The sequence below is a fragment of the Mastomys coucha genome, unplaced genomic scaffold (genome assembly GCF_008632895.1).
Source record: "Mastomys coucha isolate ucsf_1 unplaced genomic scaffold, UCSF_Mcou_1 pScaffold21, whole genome shotgun sequence".
NCBI lineage: Eukaryota > Metazoa > Chordata > Mammalia > Rodentia > Muridae > Mastomys > Mastomys coucha.
In genome coordinates, this window is record NW_022196904.1 from 137618745 (window position 1) to 137637607 (window position 18863).

The following is an 18863-nucleotide window of genomic DNA, read 5'->3' on the forward strand; positions in this document are numbered from 1 at the left end:
AAAGCTTTAGCAGGGAACCTGTAAAAAGAATACAGTACTTGTCTCATGAGACCTGTTTGGGGAAGAATAGGAAGGGAAGACCCTTTCTTTTTGTTCTTTCAGATCCCAGACCTAGAAAGCCAGACTACAAAGGGTTAAAAGGATATTAGAGAACAGATAAAGGACCCCATGTGGACCAGACTGCTCAGTGTATTCTCACCTCTATTCCACTTCTAAGCAGGTCCAACTCTGAACTATCAGTGGCTTTCATGGTGTGACACCCTGCTGATCCTCTACAGTGGCACCACAGTCTTCCTCACCCTGTCTTTCCTCTCTACAGTTTGTGCCTGAACACTGCCTTCCAAGGAAGCCACCCTTTTTTTTGTGAGAGGAGTTTCCTTGCTTCTGGGATGACCTTTGCCCTCTCTCTGACCACTTATACCCAACCCTCATAAATGCTGGACTCTTCCATCTTCTCTGCAGCAAGATTTAAGTCCAGAATCATAGTTTCATTAAGTCTGTAAGAATTACCCTTTCAAGAAACTAGAGCTAGTCTAGGAGGGTGAGCAGGGCTTTCTTCTTCCTGTAGCTCTCTCTCATCTGTGTAGGAACATGACCCTCTGCACCTCCACTATAGACACCAAGTTGAAGAGTTTATGAAGATACTCAGAAAGATCTACCATTCTAACTTGAAACAAATGCTTAGAATAGGGGCCAGTGCTGACTTCTGAGGGACCTTTTGCAACTCTGTCTCCCTAGTACCCTGTACAAATTCTTTACCAGAAGCACACAGTGAATAGCATCCATGCTGCTGTGCAGTCAGGCCCCCAGGCTATACTGGGTGAGGACAGGCCAACTGGCAGAGATTCCAAAGAAAATGTGTGCTTGTTTCTAACCATCAGAGCGTTTACTGGAAATGTGGACCTGGAATCAGGTTGTATGGTATCCTCTTCAAGGTACAAAGGAATTTCTACAAAGAGTGGCACATGGAGAGATGGAAGATTGCATTGCATCATGTGTACTGTTCTGCTGTCATGTTTCCGCCATGCCTGGCTCTAGCCATTGTGATTGTATTTACCCAGTAATGGTACTGTGCCCTTTTCATCCTGTCCCTGCCCAGAAAGCCCTGCTCTCCTTGACCAGCTCCTTACCCCATTTATCTATCAAAGCTCTATCCAAATGCCACTATCCCTGTGAAGTCCTTCCCTGACAACTGCCACCCATTTTGCAACCATAGCCTCATAGGACAGCCTCGCCACACTGGCTTGTGCCACAGTTGTGCCACATGGACTGTACTAAAATGACATCTGGTTCTTCTAGTTTCAGCACCAGGAGGCACTTAGCAATATGGATAGAGGCAAACCCAGCTGGACTTGTTCCAAGCTCGTTTCATATGGTTTTCGAAGGTCTGTGTTAGGAAGCTGGAGTGACCAAGAATAGAAGGAAGTGTAGGACCTGCTTGAGCAATCAGAAGCCAGTAGCACCCAGATCACAGGCCATACAGGATGAAGTCTTAAGATTGTATCCTTAAAAACAAAAAAGAAAGACAGACACAAGGGCAGACTGGGGGTAGGGTCGGGGATGTGCATGCCTTTAATCCAAGCACTGGGGAGGCAGAGACAGGTGGATCTCTGCGAGTTTCAGGACAGCTGGTGCTACACAGAGAAACCCTATCTTGAGAAAATGAGAGAGACAGAGGGAAAGAGAGAAAGAGACTGATTTTACCCTTGGTCTTTTCTGTTGGTTTGGTTTTGTTTTGTTCTGTTTTGTTTTTAACAGAGCAGGGATGAAGAAGCCCAGCAGGAAAACCAGGATCCCCCAGCGTCTAATGCCGTTGCTGTCAAGGAGCGGGGTAAGTCTGGGGAGATTCTAGATTGTTTTTGTTCTTTGAGACAGGTTCTTGTAGTAGAGCCCAGGTCTGCCTCTTGAACCTCCTCCTGCCTTAGCCTCCTGCACGCTGAAAGTAAAGGCATGAGCTACCATGCCCAGCCACCCCCTACTTCTGACATTGAACTCAGTAGCCCAGAAATTCCAAAACATTTCCTAATAAAGTAGAAGGTTTCAAAGGAAAGCTGGAAGGAGTGTGGTTCCCTCTTCTGTGGGGCTGAAGAACTATTTCTGGGAAGCACTTTCTCTTTACCTGGGGCATCAGCATTAAGATTGAAGGTGCAGAGGCCGGAGTTGGAGCTCAGTTGGTAAAACACTGAATTTACTTGCACAAAGCCCCAGGGACAACCCCCCAAACCAGTCAAGGTACACACCTGCAATCCTAGAACTCCAATGGTTTACTAAAAACCAAGTTAGAGGCTGGCCCCGGTTGCATAAAATCTTGTCTCAAAAAAACAAATAAACTCAAGGTATAGATAGATACTCTGCCTGATTTAGGAATGCCCAAAGAGGAATACCCTTCCAGCATTCTGATCTTTTACCCCGAGTAAGGACACTGAGTGGGATGCAGTTATCCAGATGCAGGATGTGAGCCTGTGAATTGTTGGACAAGCTGTGGTTTCCTGTGGAAACATGTCAGCTCTGGTGGATGACTGAGACTTCAGCTGTATAAATATCTCAGGCCTGACTTTGGAAATACGCCAAGGTCAGAATAGAACTTTGCTGAGCAGAGATGAGATTGGAAAGGTCAGAGCAAACATTTCACCTGGCTCTAAATCATTCTTGGTGTGTGAGCCTGCCCTGTGATCTCCTCTTAGATCAAGGAGGCTGTGGGCCAGCATCTCTTCCCTGCCTGAGTATTTTCCTTACAGATGCTACGTTGGGGCATAGCCTGCCAGGGCTGGTTGTCCCTGCACTGCAACACAGCCATCCACCACCACTGAAAGAGCCAGGAGCCAGAGGCTTCTTGGGGTTTCTAAGGTAAGACAGAGTTTTTGCCATCAAGCTGAAAAGCAACCTCTGGGTTCAGTTGCTTCATTGAGTCTTGGAGGGGGAGACTAGAGGAGGAGGTTCTGCCCCGTGATCAGTTGTATCAAAGATAGATATTGGAAATGGAATTGAGAGCAAGGGCCCTGATTCAAAAGGTCTCACTGTGTAATCCTGGCCGGCCTACTCACAAAGATCCTCCTGCCTCTGCCTCCAGAGTGCTGGGATTAAAGGCATGCACCACCACTCCAGTTTTCTTTTTTTAAAGACAGGGTCTCACTTTGTCACCCTAGATGATTTTGAGCTTGGGCTGCTCTGCTCTCTCTTCATTTATGCACAGTTCTTCCCACCCTGAGGTGCCCGCATAAGGCCCGTCTCACAAATGTTGACTGAACAGAAACATCTATCTTTCTTGGGTCATGTAGATGATTTGGAGTCCAGAATGCTTTCATTCTCCCATCCAAATCTAGGTGTGTGCTCAGAATCCTTTCTGCAAAGGACACTGAGCAAATCTTTGTCTATCTAGAGCACAGCCATCCTGCTGCAATTCTTTCTCCTTTATTTCCCTCTTCCGGGGATAATCTAATTTGGGTGCCTTCTCAAATGCTGTATTGGACTTGGGTTTCCATTCAGTGGTTCCCCAGAGCAAAATGCCCTGGCTAATAAAGCACTAATGGGAATCAGGGGGAAGGGAGGGGCCTCCTCAGCCTCTGACCCCTCTGCTCGCATCCTGCAGGGCTTTCTTCCCATTCCGGTACTTCTTCAGGAAGAGCAGCCAGTGAGCCTTCCAGGCACCACAGCAAGGGTCATGGCCAGCACAGAAAAGATGTCCTCCTGAGCTACCACACCTCTTCTGCTTTTGTTTTCTTTTTTTCTTCTGTTTATTGTGAGACAAGTGTTACTTTATACAGCCCAGGCTGGCTTCAGTCTGTGCCTTGGCTCCCTGTGCACTCCCACATGCCATACCTTACTCCTAGCCCCCCACCCCCGTCATGAGGAGGAGGGCACCGGACCGGGTCCACACGTGAGTTTATCCCGTTGTTTGCCTTTGGTCTTTCCTATCTAAACCACTAAGAACGAGACTGGAGAGATGGTGGTAATTAAGTGCATACTGCTATTGCTGAGGGCCTGAGTTTAGTTCTCAGGCCCTGCTTGCTTACCCATAGCAAGCAACCTACAGCGACCTATAGCTCCAGCTTTATCAGGATGGCCTGACACCTTCTGGCTTCTGCAGAAACTTGCACCTCCCACCCTGCACCCTCATAATTGGAAAAGCAAAACAAAACAATTCTAAGAAGGGCCATCAAGGGGGCTTGATATGTAAAGCACCTGCAACCAAACCTGACAACCTCCATACATGCAACATGGCATGCGCACCACACAGAAGAAAATGTACTTTTATTAAAATTTCAAAATAAATAAGTAAATAAAACACTAAAGAATTCTACTGCCCTAAGGTTTAAGTCTTTTGTCTCTAGTACTTGGAACTCGAATGCCAATGACTGCTCATGGTGGGTCATTGATTGAACCTGGTGAGCTAGAGCATAAGAGAGAACAGAGAAGCATTCATGGGCCCCCCAACCTCCAGTTTCATGTTGTTGCATGGTGAACTTCATGAGATGTATACCTGCCCTCAGCTCTTACAGTCCTTTACCAGGGGTCAGGGAATAAGGTCACACAAGGCCCACTGGCCTGAGTCCCACTCCACTGCTCCAAAGAAACTATCCACTATCCCATCCTCATTTTGACCCCAAAGGATAGTGCCTCGAATGTGAAGTGCTCCCTAAGGAACCTTGACAGGAACACAGACTAGGGTAAGTGGCAGCCAGTGCTAGTTAGGGCCCTGGAAAAGGCCAAGGTACCCGAGGCCTTTCTTCACCGAAAGGCCATGTAGAGACCCATCTTGGACTTATGTGACCTCAGAGAACCAAATGAAGAATGGATGGAAATTTAGGAAAACTCGTTTTAGCTATTTAACTTTTAGTGAAGTCTAATATTAGAATGGACTATCCCGGTCTTAAAACAGCCATTTATATGTCACATGCCACAGGGTTCCTAATGGGAAGGCTGGATCTAAAGTGCTGGGTTCCTCTGAGTCCCTTTGCCTGGCTGTCTCTACCTTTGATGGGGACAAGGAGGAAGAAGGGTGCTGGAGGGGGGGAGCAACCCAGGACCTAGAGCCTGAGCAGGGGATGCTAAAGGCAAGCAAGGGTATGGGGGTGGGGGTGAGCAACATGGGCAGTAGCAGTTTCTCCCAAACTCTTTACTACATTTGTCCTATAACCCCGAGCATAACTTCACGGACAGCTGCTGCTGACGGACACAGCTCCAAAGCCTGGAGATCTACGTGCCCATGCTGACTGGGACCAGCTAACATAAGGACCTCTGCTGCCCTTTTTTACAATCTGGAAAGTGAGAGGTAGGATTTGAAGAGCTCTGAGGAATGCTCAAGCTCCAGCAACTGTGGGTTGCCCCACTCTTCTGAGTGTGGTAGTGGTCTAAGAGGGGCTGCCTACAGTCACCATAGACCTTGGTCTGGGTACTTCTTCACGTAACTTCCAGCTAATGCTGACTAAGGTTTTTGTTAGTGTTTGCTTGCTTGTTTTATGGTACCAAAAATGGATGGAACCCAGAACCCCAAGCTTCCAGGCAAGTGCTCTGCCACAGCCCTCAGCATGTCACATTCTTGTCCCAGGTGTCACTTAGAACCGTGGATAGATAGTGTGACTTTTAGTGAGGAGCCTTTCCTCTATAAGCAGAGTTAGACTCAACAGAGCCACTGAGGTTGGAGTCTAGCTCTGCTTTTATGTAGACTGGTCCTTGCTATCCAAGGGACTAGCAAGACTTTCTAGCTCAGAATTCTGTTCTGCAGCCGGCCATGATAAGAAAGCACGCCCAGGACTTTGGGAGACTGAAATGGACCCTACCCCTAGTCTGCCACCAAGCACAGCTTAGGTGCCCTCACTAGTGGGGTCCCCTTGAACAAAAGAATCTTGGTCTTGGACTGGGGATGTAACTCCACTGGTGGAGTCCCTCCTTAGCATTCATGAGGCCCTAGGCTCAACCCCAGAATAGTATGAACTGAATGAACATGGTGGCTCATGCCTGTGATTCCAGGATTTCGGAAGTGGAGGCAGGAAGATCAAGGTTGCCCCTGGGATGTTTGAGATTGTCTTTTAGGAAAAAAGTTGATTTTCAGCCCCATTCCTTTGCAATCACTAAAAGACAGACTGGCAGCAGGGCTGAGGGGAGTCATTTTCCACAGAGAATGGCTGATCAGGTAAAAGTCCTGCGCAAGCTCAGAGGGTGAAGAAACCCCAGCTACCCCCACGTCACACTCCTGGGCCTGCCTCGCTCCCTCTAGTACTCAACACTAGCTGGCCCAACGGGAAAGGGAAATGTCAGGGGAGACTGCATTCTGAAGAGACCTCAGCTCCTGAGGCTTCAGGCTGGGAGGGGCCTGAAAGCAGATATCTGGGAGGGCGGGGCTCTAAAACACCAGCAAATAAAAGCCTGGAGAGCCAGCGCCAGTTTGGAGACCAGCAGGAGGCACCGGGAGTCTACAGTTCCTGCTGGACTTTACCAGTCTGCTAAAGCAGAGCAGGTGGAGCCAGGGAGGGAGGGATGGTGGGCCAGGGCCTTGGAGGCCAAAGTGGCACATGGATGGGGGAACTGGAATGTACCCCAGATGGTGAGGGACATTCCAGGGGAGAGTCTGCAGAGAAGGATGACATACAAGTGGCTATTCATACCCTTCCAGAGTAGCTGAGGCAGGGAGACAACACCCCTCCTCCCAACATTGCCAACAAAGGCAGAGAGGTTAAACAATGCCACCCAGGGACACCTCACCAGTCTGGAGACCCAGAAGCCTGGCTTGCTGGTGGAGAGGCACAGCTTCAAAGACTTCTCTTCCCACCCACTCCTTTGCAGAGGCCCATGGCACCACGAGTCTTGCTCCTCTGTCTGCTAGGCCTGGCAGTCACTGAAGAGCATGGCCCAGAGGCAGCCATCCCAGGCTGCCACTTGCACCGTGAGTAACTGCTTGGAGGGTGGATGGGGAGCAAGAGCAGAGCTGCAGACAAGGACGGGTAACCCGACCAGCACAGCCTTCACAGGCTGCTCTCTTGTCTCCTTCCAGCCTTCAACGTGACAGTGCGGAGTGATCGCCACGGCACCTGCCAGGGCTCCCATGTGGCACAGGCGTGTGTAGGGTACTGTGAGTCCAGTGCCTTCCCTTCCCGGTACTCTGTGCTGGTGGCCAGTGGCTATCGGCACAACATCACGTCTGCCTCCCAGTGCTGCACCATCAGCAGCCTCAAAAAGGTAAGGGGCCCGAACCTGATGGGCAGCACGAGGGTGGGGACCGAGGGTGGGAAGGGAAGGAATGGGAACAAACTTGGGTCCTCCTCCAATAGGTGAGGGTGTGGCTGCAGTGCATGGGGAACCAGCGTGGGGAGCTTGAGATCTTCACTGCCAGGGCCTGCCAGTGTGATATGTGCCGTCTCTCCCGCTACTAGTCCCTGAAGGGCTCAGGCTCCAGTCCTGCCACTGACATGTCATGGATCTCTCAAACTTGGGCTCTGACCCTCTTTAGCGTCTGTGGAGATGGGGTTTTGCCTCCTTTTACCTGGCCCTCTCAGCCGTCTCATTGCTACATTCTCCTTTGCTCCTGTCCTCAATAAAGCAAGCAGTGCTTGAGTTTCGCTCTTTATTAAGTCTGCCCCCTAGCCAGGTGAAGGGGGCAGACCATAATTACTGTGACCCCCCCCTCACCCCAGGACAATGTGAATCTCTTCTTGCCTGTGCCCTCACCCCTCCCCCTGCCCAATAAATAAAAAGGGGATAAAGAAGTTCAGGGCAAGGGAGAGGAGAGGAGGATGTCCCTGGACAATGTCTTGTTGAGGGTGAGCTGGACAGAATAAATAGATTGTGCCCCCATGGTGGGGATGAGGAAGGTAGCCTGAGCCTGAGGCAGGCCAGGCCAAGTGCTGAGTGTCCATGCTCCAGGCCAGGAGCAGGGGTAGAAGCCCAGCTGTGTAGGGCAGGGGAGGCTCCCTGATGGCAGCTTCCCCAGTCCCATACTTGCCCTGGTCTACTCCTGTCAGAATCTTGCCACAAAGGCCTGAGAGTTCTGCTGCTAAGACTACCATCTTGCCTTCTTGTCTCCCACTCCATGAAAGCTGTTCCCATGGGGCTGGTAGGGAGTCCTAGAGCCACTCTGGCAAGGCCACGCACGGGGAGGCGTGGGCCTCACTGGGCCCCTGGGCAAAGGGATGGAGGGGCTGATAGCTCTGGGTTTAGCTTCTCCTGTTCTAGATGTATCTAGCTCTGACCCCCACTGGCAGCCACCTGGGGCGTAGGCCGTGGGACAGGGGCTTCCTTGGCCCCTTGGGCCCCCTGTAGCCGGCGTAGCCGCAGTTCCTCCAAGCCTCGCCATAGCTCCTGCCGCTCCTGGGCCTTCTGCTGCTCCCTGGGGAGAGAGGGTGAGGCAGCTCTTCCTCTTCTGGCTGCCAGCTGTCTAACTACCTTCTCTATCACCCCACTATAAAGTGATTAGGACTCCATGGGAACCCTCAGCTTAGAGAAGAGGTGAAGAGAGAAAGGAGAGGACAAGCTGGGTCTTGAGCTGTCCTGACTGAGGCATTGACCGGGTACAGGGGAGTCAGAACAGCTAGTGGGTGAGGGTACTGAAAAGAAGGGTTGGGGTGCAGTGGGCAGCTGTGCTCGAACAGGACCAACACAGGCTGAGGCTGGGCACACGGGGCTGGGTCCTCTTCACTCTCCCTGCAGCCTGAGGGCCTGATTCCCTCTTCTCTGTCCCTCCCCAGTGGCTTGCCTCCCACCTGTACTCACTGCTGTTTTTCCAGCTTGTAGGAGGCTGTAAGCTCATCAAACAGCTTTCCATTCATCTCCATGAAAGTCTTGAGCACGTTGTAGATCAGGGACACAATGGTTCTGACAGCGAGAAGAGGTGTGAGGAGATTCAGAAAACATCACTCTGCTTGTGCCTGGTCCCAGAACACTGCCCATTCATGTCCCCGCTTTTACCTCCCTTTGACATCCCGACATTTGCTCACAACTAGGAGAGACCCCAGGGGTTGCACTAGCTGTGGTGTCTATCTCCAAAGGATAGAAAAGCTTGGGCACTCACTGATTCCAGTGCTCCTTGGACACTTGGTAGAGGGTCCCAAATACCGCAGGCAGCACAGTGTGGCAGTTGTCCTCAATGAGGCTCAGGATGTACTCATTGTTCCAGAAATACAGAGCCCGCTCTGCAACCTGGACAGGTGAGGCAGGAAAGAAGGCCCGGTAGTGACTTTTGGTCTGTTTTTGTTCCTTTTTTTTTTTTTTTTTTTTTTTTTTTTTTTTTTGAGACAGGGTTTCTCTGTATAGCCCTGGCTATCCTGGAACTCACCCTGTAGACCAGGCTGGCCTCGAACTCAGAAATCCACCTGCCTCTGCCTCCCAAGCGCTGGGATTAAAGGCGTGCGCCACCACCGCCCGGCCTGTTTTTGTTCCTTACTCTCAAACCCAGGTCCCCTAACCTCCACACACCACCCTGAGGGCTCATCTGACTCATTAGTGAAAACAAATGGGGAGGAGAAAAGGCCCTGGCTTTACAGTCAACATGGATAGACCTGACTCTTCCAGGGCCCACTGCACATGTGCGGCCTTGCAAGGCATTCAGCTTCTTAGCCTCAGCTGTCTGCTGTGAGTGGGGTAAGAACACCCATCTCCTCCAGCTGTTGTCAGAATGAAGGAAGTTCCTGTGCTTCCAAGTGTTTTAAAAATGAAATCCCAGAACAATCATGAGGAAGAGCAACCTTCCACCAGGTTATAACCTAGGAGGTTATACCTCCTAGGGATGAGAGTATAGAACAACATGGGAAACTGAACCTTCTGCCCAGAAAATGGGGGCCAACAAGAGGAGAAGGGCCCACATTCTGCAGCCCACTTTGGGTCAGTTTCCCTGGCGTGTCTACAACTATGAGCTCTTGTTCCTGTCAGGGAAACCCACTTAGACTTAGATAGGGGATTCCCAAGGCTCAAAGCCAGTGGAATACATATCTGAGGTCTGGCCCTAGGACTCCTGACCCTAAGGCCATCCATCATCTCCCCAGTATCAGGCCTAGGGCTGGAAGAGAAGCTGAGGGGAGAAGGGGTTCTGTTAGGGCAACTGAGAATCCTTGCCAAGCTGTGCCTCTGCCCTTTTCCCACCTCCCTTTGTCACATACCTGGAAATGGGGGCTGGAGACACAGCGAGCCACCTGCTTGAAGAGGGGCTCCTGGATCTTCACAAACTGGGAAGGCTCGATGACATCAAGAATCTCTTCCATCTCCCCCAGGAACATCACCTGGGGAGAGGGCAGGGCAGCAGCTCACATTCCCCTAAAGTACACACCTGCTTGCCTTCTGGAAGCTGAGCCCTCCCCACTACTGTCAGGGTTGTGAGAGCCCTTCATACCTCCTTCTGGGTGCAGGTTTTAGGCCAGTATTTGAGGAGCCCCCGGATAACCTATAGGAGGGAGAAGAAGTCAGACCCGAAGAGTGAGGGGCCCACCTCCCCTCCAAGGTACTCACATGCTCTGTCAAGGTTGCATCCTTCTCCAGGAACTGCACCACACAGTATGCCAGCTGCAGGGCCAGGGTGGAAAGAAGTAGCCAAGGTCAGGAAGGGCCAGGAGCCAAGAACTAGCTGCCTAGGACAGCCAGGCGTCTGCTCATTACTGCCTTCACACTCTTGTTCACTGAGCACTCACTGCTGCTCTGGACCTACAAGGACCCAGCTCCAAGTGCTGGACAGGCACAGGGCTGGTGTGTGAGGTCAGCGCTCACTCAGGGAGAGGATACCGACTTAGTAGAGACTCAGGGGTGAGCCAGGATCCAGTAAGTGTCAATTTGACTTCCTGGCCCCACAGTCAGCCCTGAGTGTCAGCAAATGCTTGCTGCTAGGCCAGGCCTGGGCTCACCTGAGCATGAAAAACAGATAGTGACTTGACAGAGTGCAAGGGGATCAGGACTCGAACCAGGAACTGCTTGTGCTCAGTCTTCAGGGGCAGCGCAAAGCCATTGATGATGCTTTCGGGTGGACAGAAAAGAGGAACAGGGCTCAGCCAAGCAGGCCCCTAGTCCCTTCCACCAGAAACCCCAGCTCTAGCCCATGCCCAAGGAGAATTACCTTCCTAAGATCTCCAACAGCTCAGCCACACCATTGAAGCGCTCCAGCTCATAGATGAACCTGCAGGAGAAGAGATGACAGCTCTCCATCACCCTTCCTGCCAGCAATCCTGACTCACCCCACATGGCTGTCCATCTGTCCCCACAGGTGCTCCATGCCTGGTGCCCCAAACCAGCCCCTATTGAGTCCACACCCACCTGCAAAATATCTTTCCCAGACCAGGCATCTCAGCCACGGTCAGTCCCAGCTCAGCATCTCTTCCCTGAGATAGCCCCAGCTCACTTCTTCATCTCTTCCCTGAGATAACCCCAGCTCACTTCTTCAGGTCCCTAGCACTCCTTACCTGATGGCCGCCAGCCAGCAGGCACCCAGCCTAGGTCTTTCAACTATCATGCAGTCAACCAAAGCAAAGGCAAACGCCTCTAACCTGCACTGAAGTTCTCAAAATCCCCCCAGGAAACAGGGCTTGTGAAGCCATTACAGAGACGAAGCTTGAGTCTCTGTAGCTAAAGGCTAATCACCTCAAAGTTAGTAAATGGGGAAGCTAATGGACTCTGCGCTCCTGGAGAACATGGGTCAGGTCTTCTCTATTCTATCACTGGAAACAACAGCTAATGTTTCAGAGGCCCCATCTCAGGCTAGGAGCTATGCCAGGTGCTTCGGAGGCCCATCTGGCTTCATCTGGAGAATGGCCGCACATTAGCCCAGGCAGTGTGCCCACTTCAAAGGATGAAGCAAGAGGAGAAGAACTTCAAGGACTTGCCCAAGTTCACCCAAATACTAGAACCAAACTCAAATATACAGCCCCATGGTCTCAACTACAAGGTCACAGGAGCTCCCCATGTCCATTGGATATGGTATTCAGAACATGTTTGTAAAAAGAATTTCTCCGGGTCATTATAGGCCAGGCTAATAAGGATTAGGAGATCTAGCTCCTACATCCCTCTGGGCTGCCCTGGTCTCTCTATACTACTTAACTGGCCTCTATCTTCCTATAGTATTCTCACTTGGCCTCTATTGTCTCATCTGTAAATGGGAATGAATACTTATCCTCTGCTGATTTCACAGGCTTCATATAATCAATACTACACTGTATATCCAGAACTTCATAAACAGCCCGGAAAACCCAGCAGGTCCCTTCTTCCCTGCCTCCCTCCCAGATCTCTGCTGGGCAGGCAGCGCAACGCACCGGAGGAAGATGTGGTTGCACTGTTTGCGGATGTAGGCCCGGAGACCCAGGAACTTGCCGTATACCCGATGCAAGATGGTCTTGAGGTACTCACGTTCCCGGGGGTCCTCACTGTCAAATAGCTCCAGGAGCTGCAGGACCGAGGGTCAGGGTAAGATAAAGCCAGATGTCAACCCATTTTTCCCCATCCTATCCCACGTCCCTCAGGTGGCCTGCTGTATGGTGCCACCCAGCCTGGGTTCCCCGAGTCACCATCAGGACAAACTTCTGATCCACGTATCTCTTGGCCACAGAGGGCTGGAAATCTGGACTCTCCAAGAAACGCAGGAAAAACTCATAGACCAGCTGGGGGTGGGAGACAGAGCAAACAGTGAGTTTGGCTACAACATTTCCCACTCCCTTTACCCTGCAGCCTCAACCAACACTCAGTGTCTCCCCCAGCCCTCCAATCTACTCTGAAATGCAGACCTGCTCCCTAGCCCTTCACACCTGCAGATGTGGCCACGAAGGCTCAAGGTTGGGCTCATCTTCTTCAGGGTCAAATTCGGGGTTCTCGCTGGGTGGCAGGGTCCGGAAGATATTTACTGATATCTAGTAGGGAAAAGGGAGGGATTTTTAAGAATGAGACCACAGAGACAGAAGTTTTGGAGACTCTCAAAATTCTTTATATCCCAGACAGGTAGTGAGTTTATGGCCTTCTAAGTAACTAGGATTACAGGCACACAATATCAGGCTAAGCACTTTGTTTGTTGTCTTGTTTTTTGTTTGTCAAGACAGGGTTTTATCTGTGTAACTGAGCTCTAGCTGTCCTAGAACTCTCTCTGTAGACTAGGCTGGCCTCAAACTCAGATATCTACCTGCCTCCACCTCCCAAGTGCTGGGATTAAAGGCATGCGTGCCACCATTGCCTAGCATGGCCACTTATTTTCTAAGTACAATGAGCACATGGGGCTTGAACTTGAGGCCTTGCATTGAGTTTTATCACCAGCCCTCATCCAATCCTCCTGGACTGACCTACTCCCCAGCGAGCATCTCACTCCCCTGGACAATCTTCATCTAAACACCAAGTTCATGCAAGCCCTACACCAATGGCTGGAGACCCAAGTGTGACTTGACACATCCATACATGGGTGTGATTCAGCGGTGATGGAAAGGTTGAAAGCAGTGAAGTTCCCACGTATTCAGAGCCAAAGTGTTTCTAGCCAGACTGTGAGAGAAGGTTTCATAGTCTAGCCCATGCCTGTGTCAGACCATGAAAGACAAGAGGCCTGGAGGACAGGTACCCTAGGCCCAGCTCACTCAAGTATAGGGACAACAGGGCGAGGAAATCCTGAGAGGGTGTTGGGCAGCAGTGAGACTCAGTGAGCCCAAGCTAAAGGGTATACGTTAATTCTTCCCACAGGGGTCCTAGAGGTAGACTGATAGGATTCTTGTCCACCTCCCCCAGGCTGGGCACAGTGCTTACCATGCGGATGATGTCTGGGTACACAGGCTCGATGAGGACCCCCCGGGTGCTCCCCACACACTCCACCAGCTCATTGAGGGCTGCACGCTTCACCTCCTTCCCCTTGAGATCAGCCACACAGTCCAAGAAGTCAAACATCACCCCACATTGGGCCAGTTTCCGGCTCAGCAACTCATGCAACTCAGAGGCTGGCACATCTGGGGGGAGGGACAGGGAGACCGCCTGGATCAAGCTGCCCCGGCACTGGATGGGATAGATCTCCTCATCCCTCAGACTAACTTTCCAGGAAGCCTCAGCTGCCCCCATACAACATACTCTGGTATAGCTAGCAAACAATTCTAGTCCCATCCTTCACTCCTTGGAGACTGAGGGTAGTAGGAAAGTGGTCCTCTCTTCTAATCCAGGATCAGAGACCTCATGACTTTAAAGCAAGATCACAAACCCTAGATATGCAGGCATGCACACCCCCCCCAACTGCCACTACCTCCCTCTATACATGGATCTGTGAGCCAAAAGTAGAAAGCGGGGCAGGAGTAGGGGTGGGGGGAGGATGTAGTGATCACAAGGAATCAAGCTAAGCACTTACCCCAGGACCTAGGCGCCTGGCTGGACTGATAGTAGCCTCCTGAAACCTAGGCTGTGTGCCCCACCCTTGGCCCTTGCCTGCCCCTGGCACCACTTCCAGATGCCCCACCTCCAGAGATGACAGGCCAGTCAGGCCATGCGTCAGCAGAGGCCTGGAGACTGGGGGTCAGTTCCAATGGAGTTCCTAGCCTAAAAGAGTATCCAAACTCTACCTAACAGCTGCTTCTCCCTTGGTCCTCCCCCAGCTTGCTTCCTTCGGGGCTTAGGTTCCCTGGCAACCAATGACAGCTCACCTTTGAGCAGGGGCAGTGGGGTGAGCTCTTGCTGGTTGCTCTGATAGCGGAACTGAGAAGAGCTGTGTGAGCGGCGGGGCCTGGCCCTGCGGAGGGACCGGCGGGAGAAGCCATCCACTTTGTCTGGTGGTGGCACTGGAGACAGCCCTGGGGAGGAGGGGCTTGTGGGGGTGCTCGCAGGGGGCAGCTTCGTCTCCATGACCAGTGGGCAGCACGTCAATCTTTCAGAGCCCGAGGGGCTCCTTTTGGGTCTGGAATAAGCTGAATGAGGCCGCACACACTAACTGGGACCCATCCTGTCCAGCGTGTTGGGGGTCGGGGCGGGGAGGAGGGAGGCACGACCACAGTCCTGACCCCCCCAGGGCCTCTGGCAACTGCCCAGTCCTGGGGGGGCAGGCAAGGTAGAAAGGCAATGGTTCAGGTCTTTCCTGGTGGTCCAGAGGAGTCCAGTCAGGGTTCCCACGCTGGCTCTTCTGAGAAGTCAGGTTAAAAAGGTCAGCAGGAGACACAGAGAGCAGATCGGTTCTTTCCAAAGACAGCCCGCGTTCCGCAGTTACTCCCTTACTTCCCCCCCCCCCCGCTAGACCCCAAAACAAGGGTGCAATCATGCCCCTCCCTTCTTCCAGACCCAAGCTCTAAAGTAGCCCCTCCCCAAATACGGCCTAAGGCTTCTACTCAGGATCAGGACTCTGTTTAGCATCCCCAGCTCCTTACATCTCCAGCTCCACCAATGTCTCCTGTCCCGGTGCACTCACCCAAAAAAATGAGGGTCCTGTTCTGGTGCACAGTCTTTCAGACCCTAGCATCCCTCCACATATCCCGCTCCTTCCTGGTCTCCAAACCTCAATGTGGTATTGGGGTACACACTCACTTCTCAGAAACCCAGACTTTGGTCGCCGACCCTAGAGATTGCCTCGGTGGAGGGGACGACGGTTCAAGGGTCCTTAGCGGTGGTTCCGCCGCTCGGGGCGCTGGGGCTGGGCGGCGGCGCTCCTGGGTTCGCTCCCAGGCTCTGGGGGTGCTGGAGCATGCCCCCAGCTCAGCCCCCAAAGGGGTCGGGCGCTCGGTGGGCTCTGGGCTGGGCCCCGGCAGCACGCGACCCTCGGCAGATATCTCCGGACTCAGATCCGCGCGGTGCAGCGCAGCGGGAGCCCCGGCTCGCTGCGCACCGGCACCCGCCGCCCAGCTGCTCAGGATGACATCAAGTCACCTCCCCCCTCCCGGCCCGCACCTCCCTCCGCTAGAGGGGGCTGCGTCAGGGAGGACTCGGGGCCGCTGGGAAATGTAGTTCCCACTCTGCTTAAAGGAAGCGACCGAACCTTACTGGTAACCTCGGAACAAGGGGAGGAACTCCGCACTCCCGAGAAAAGCTGAGGATTTTTAAAACCTGTAATCAAAGTGAGACAGAGTCCGGCTCAGAACTGGACTCCCGAATTCAGGAGGGGACACTGTGCAGGGAAAGAAGAGGACTCTGGTGTTGGAACCTGCTAATGCCAGGACTGTGGCAAGACAGAGTCCTAGCATGATGTGCCAGGCCCACAATTTGGTCTGAGCCATCTCTCCCTCGGGCCATCCCCACATAAGCCTCATACTCAACCTAGAATGTGGCCGGACACTTACAAAACCTCTTGAATCCGGAGTTGGAAGGGTTAACAGTCTGCTTTGCGTTAGCGCCTGCTGGGAGGTTTACTAGAGGGTCTTGGGAAATGCAGTCCATTCTCCGGGCCTGCAGTGCCCCTCCTGTCACTTACTGTCTGTGGTGACATCATGGTCTGTAGTTTAAAGGGACAGCCCTAGGATGCCAAAGCAAGGAGGGCAGAAGGTGCTTGCTACCCTGGAGCTGCCCCTGTCCTAAGACACAGGACCTTTCACCTCCTCTGGCCCCGAGATGTGCCCTGGAGAGTGGGGAGTTCTTGATCAAAACCTCGTTGCAGGGTTTCAAAGGCTCAGCAGTATTCCAAGAGTTTGACATTCTGGCCAAAAGTTCCCAGCCTGCAGTCCTGGGCTCCTTTCATAGTACCTAGACGCCAACACTCTATTCCCTACAGTGACTGTGAGATCTTTACCCCGAAGTTTTACCCGGGTGAAAAACTGGTCCGTGCTGAGCAGCAGGAGAGAGCAATGGTGTTGGGAGAAATGGGGTGCTTTTAGGTCCCATCCATGTATGGACCCTGGTGATCACTGAGTGCTGCCAAAGAAGTGCCCACCCATAGAACAGCGAACAGCAGAGGCTGTGTTAGGACACTGTCCCACCGCCCTAGAGTCTAGCTCCTCAATCGATGGATACTCAGAGACAGTACTTCCTTTGCTCAGAAATATCAGATCTTGACTTCCCGTTTTGCTCTGCTCTTCATCTGCCATCAGAACAGGAACCTCTGAACTACCACTTGGCCCGCCTCCAAGGCTCAGACATGGCTTCCCTCCCCTTACTCCCTAATAATAAGCTGGGGAAGCCAGACCGACAGAACCTCTTCTCACCAGACCAGGACCCAGAGGCCAAGCGGGGAGGAATGCCTTGCCTGTGACAGTCTGTGCTGCAGGTTTCAGGCCAGGCTCCCCGGAACCACCTGGCCGTGCCTGGAGGAGCCTAGACGATGGAGGAATACAACTAGTGGAAGAAGTGGCTTTGGGATTCTTTATTTTTGATGCTGAGGGTGAGATGTGAGGCTTCACACATGCTGGGCAAGAGCTCTATTACTGAGCTACATCCCTTACCTCAGAAGTAGAATTTAAATGAACTTTCAAACAGACGTTGAAAGATAAAGGGTTGCCGGGCAGTGCTGGCACACGCCTTTGATCCCAGTACTTTGGAGGCAGAGGCAGGCAGATTTCTGAGTTCGAGGCCAGCCTGGTGTACAGAGTGAGTTCCAGGACAGCCAGGGCTATACAGAGAAACCCTGTCTCGAAAAAAAAAAAATCATTTCTTACTCTTTTTAAACTGGGGGTGGGGGGAGCTGTTGTTTTTGTTTGTTTTTGAGACAAGGTTACTGTCCTGGAACTCACTCTGTAGACCAGGCTGACCCCAAACTCAGAGATCCACCTGCCTCTGCCTCACAAGTGCAGGGATTAAAAGTGTCACAATACCCGCTTCTTTTTAAACTCTTATTCTTAGCAAAGTTTCATTATATTTATTTATATCTTTCTGTGTGCCTGTGTCTATGTTATCCTAGCTCTCCTGGGACACACTGCTTGGAATTTGTGACTGACCCTCTTATATTTTTGGCTTCTCTTTACAATATTGAGACAAACTGTATAGATTGGAACTCATTATGCAGACCAGATTGGCCTTAAACTCACAGAGATCTGTCTGTCTCTGCCTCCTGTGCAGGGATTTAAGGTGTAGTGTGTGTGCCACTACCATGCCCTGTATGTATACTTGAATAGTTTGTGTATTTAGAGCCAGGGTCTCTTTCTGTAGCCCTGGCTTTTCCTGGAGCTCACTCTGTAGGCCAGGCTAGCCTGGAGTCCACAAAGCCATTCTCTGACTATCAAGTGCTGAGATTAAAGGTGCAGGACAAGCACTCTGTAGCTCAGACTTACCTAAAGCTCATGATAGAGCCCAGGGTGGTCGATTTACAGCCAGCCCTAAAGCTCAGGATAGAGCCCAGGCTGGTTGATTTACAGCCAGCCTTCTGCTTCTCTTTCTCAGTTGCTGGGCTGGCAGGTGTGAGCTAATATATCTACTTTATTAGTGGTAGTTAATTTTTAAAATTTATTTATAGTTGATTTTATTTATTTATTTTATTTTTTGAGAAATGGTCTCAGGTAGCCCAGACTGATCTTAGCCTTTTATTTTTATTTTTTTTAAAGATTTATTTATTGTATTTATATGAGTACACTGTAGCTCTCTTCAGACACACCAGAAGAGAGCATTGGATCCCATTACAGATGGTTGTGAGCCACCATGTGGTTGCTGGGAATTGAACTCAGGTCTTCTGGAAAAGCAGTCAGTGCTCTTAACCACTGAGCCATCTCTCCTTAGCCTTTTTATGTTGCAGAGGATAACTTTCAACTTAACCCTTGTGCCTCCACTTCCCAGTGATGCCAAATTTGTCATCACCAAGCCAAATTATGCTGGGGAGCAAACAGGGCTTCGCATATGCTAAGCAAGTGCTCTACCAACTGAGCTACATTCTTAGCCCTAATTTTGTCCAGTTGTTCCTATTATTAAATACACAGTTGATGAATATAGGACAACTCAAACCTGTCAAGGGCAGATAGAGCTCTTGATTGACTCCATAAACATTTTCAAAATGGCTACCACCATCAATCTGTCTCTTTGTTTTTTTTTTTTTTTTT

General features: G+C 51.4%; 3 protein-coding genes across 3 annotated transcripts in view; 2 read left to right on the top strand and 1 right to left on the bottom strand.

Annotated features, from left to right (window-relative positions):
* Positions 1–4309, top strand: part of Majin (membrane anchored junction protein) — a 45617-nt gene extending 41308 nt beyond the window's left edge. The window contains exons 9-11 of the mRNA XM_031389411.1: positions 1759–1831; positions 2739–2847; positions 3590–4309. Of these exons, the coding sequence (XP_031245271.1) occupies positions 1759–1831; positions 2739–2847; positions 3590–3635 (228 nt within the window). The 3' untranslated portion in view covers positions 3636–4309. The remainder of the gene's footprint in view (positions 1–1758; positions 1832–2738; positions 2848–3589) is intronic.
* On the bottom strand, positions 4235–15777 carry Ppp2r5b (protein phosphatase 2 regulatory subunit B'beta). Its single transcript, XM_031389410.1, has 14 exons — positions 15436–15777; positions 14565–15037; positions 13687–13883; positions 12711–12812; positions 12474–12566; positions 12222–12352; positions 11033–11092; positions 10824–10932; positions 10435–10488; positions 10319–10369; positions 10089–10208; positions 9005–9132; positions 8707–8808; positions 4235–8323 (listed from the first exon to the last, which is right to left on the bottom strand). Exons 2-14 carry the CDS (start codon positions 14761–14763, stop codon positions 8176–8178), a joined length of 1494 nt encoding a protein of 497 aa, XP_031245270.1. The 5' UTR covers positions 14764–15037; positions 15436–15777; the 3' UTR covers positions 4235–8175.
* Positions 6413–7551, top strand: Gpha2 (glycoprotein hormone subunit alpha 2). Its single transcript, XM_031389412.1, has 4 exons — positions 6413–6457; positions 6784–6883; positions 6992–7176; positions 7269–7551. Exons 2-4 carry the CDS (start codon positions 6790–6792, stop codon positions 7368–7370), a joined length of 381 nt encoding a protein of 126 aa, XP_031245272.1. The 5' UTR covers positions 6413–6457; positions 6784–6789; the 3' UTR covers positions 7371–7551.
* Positions 15778–18863: the final 3086 nt, after the last annotated feature.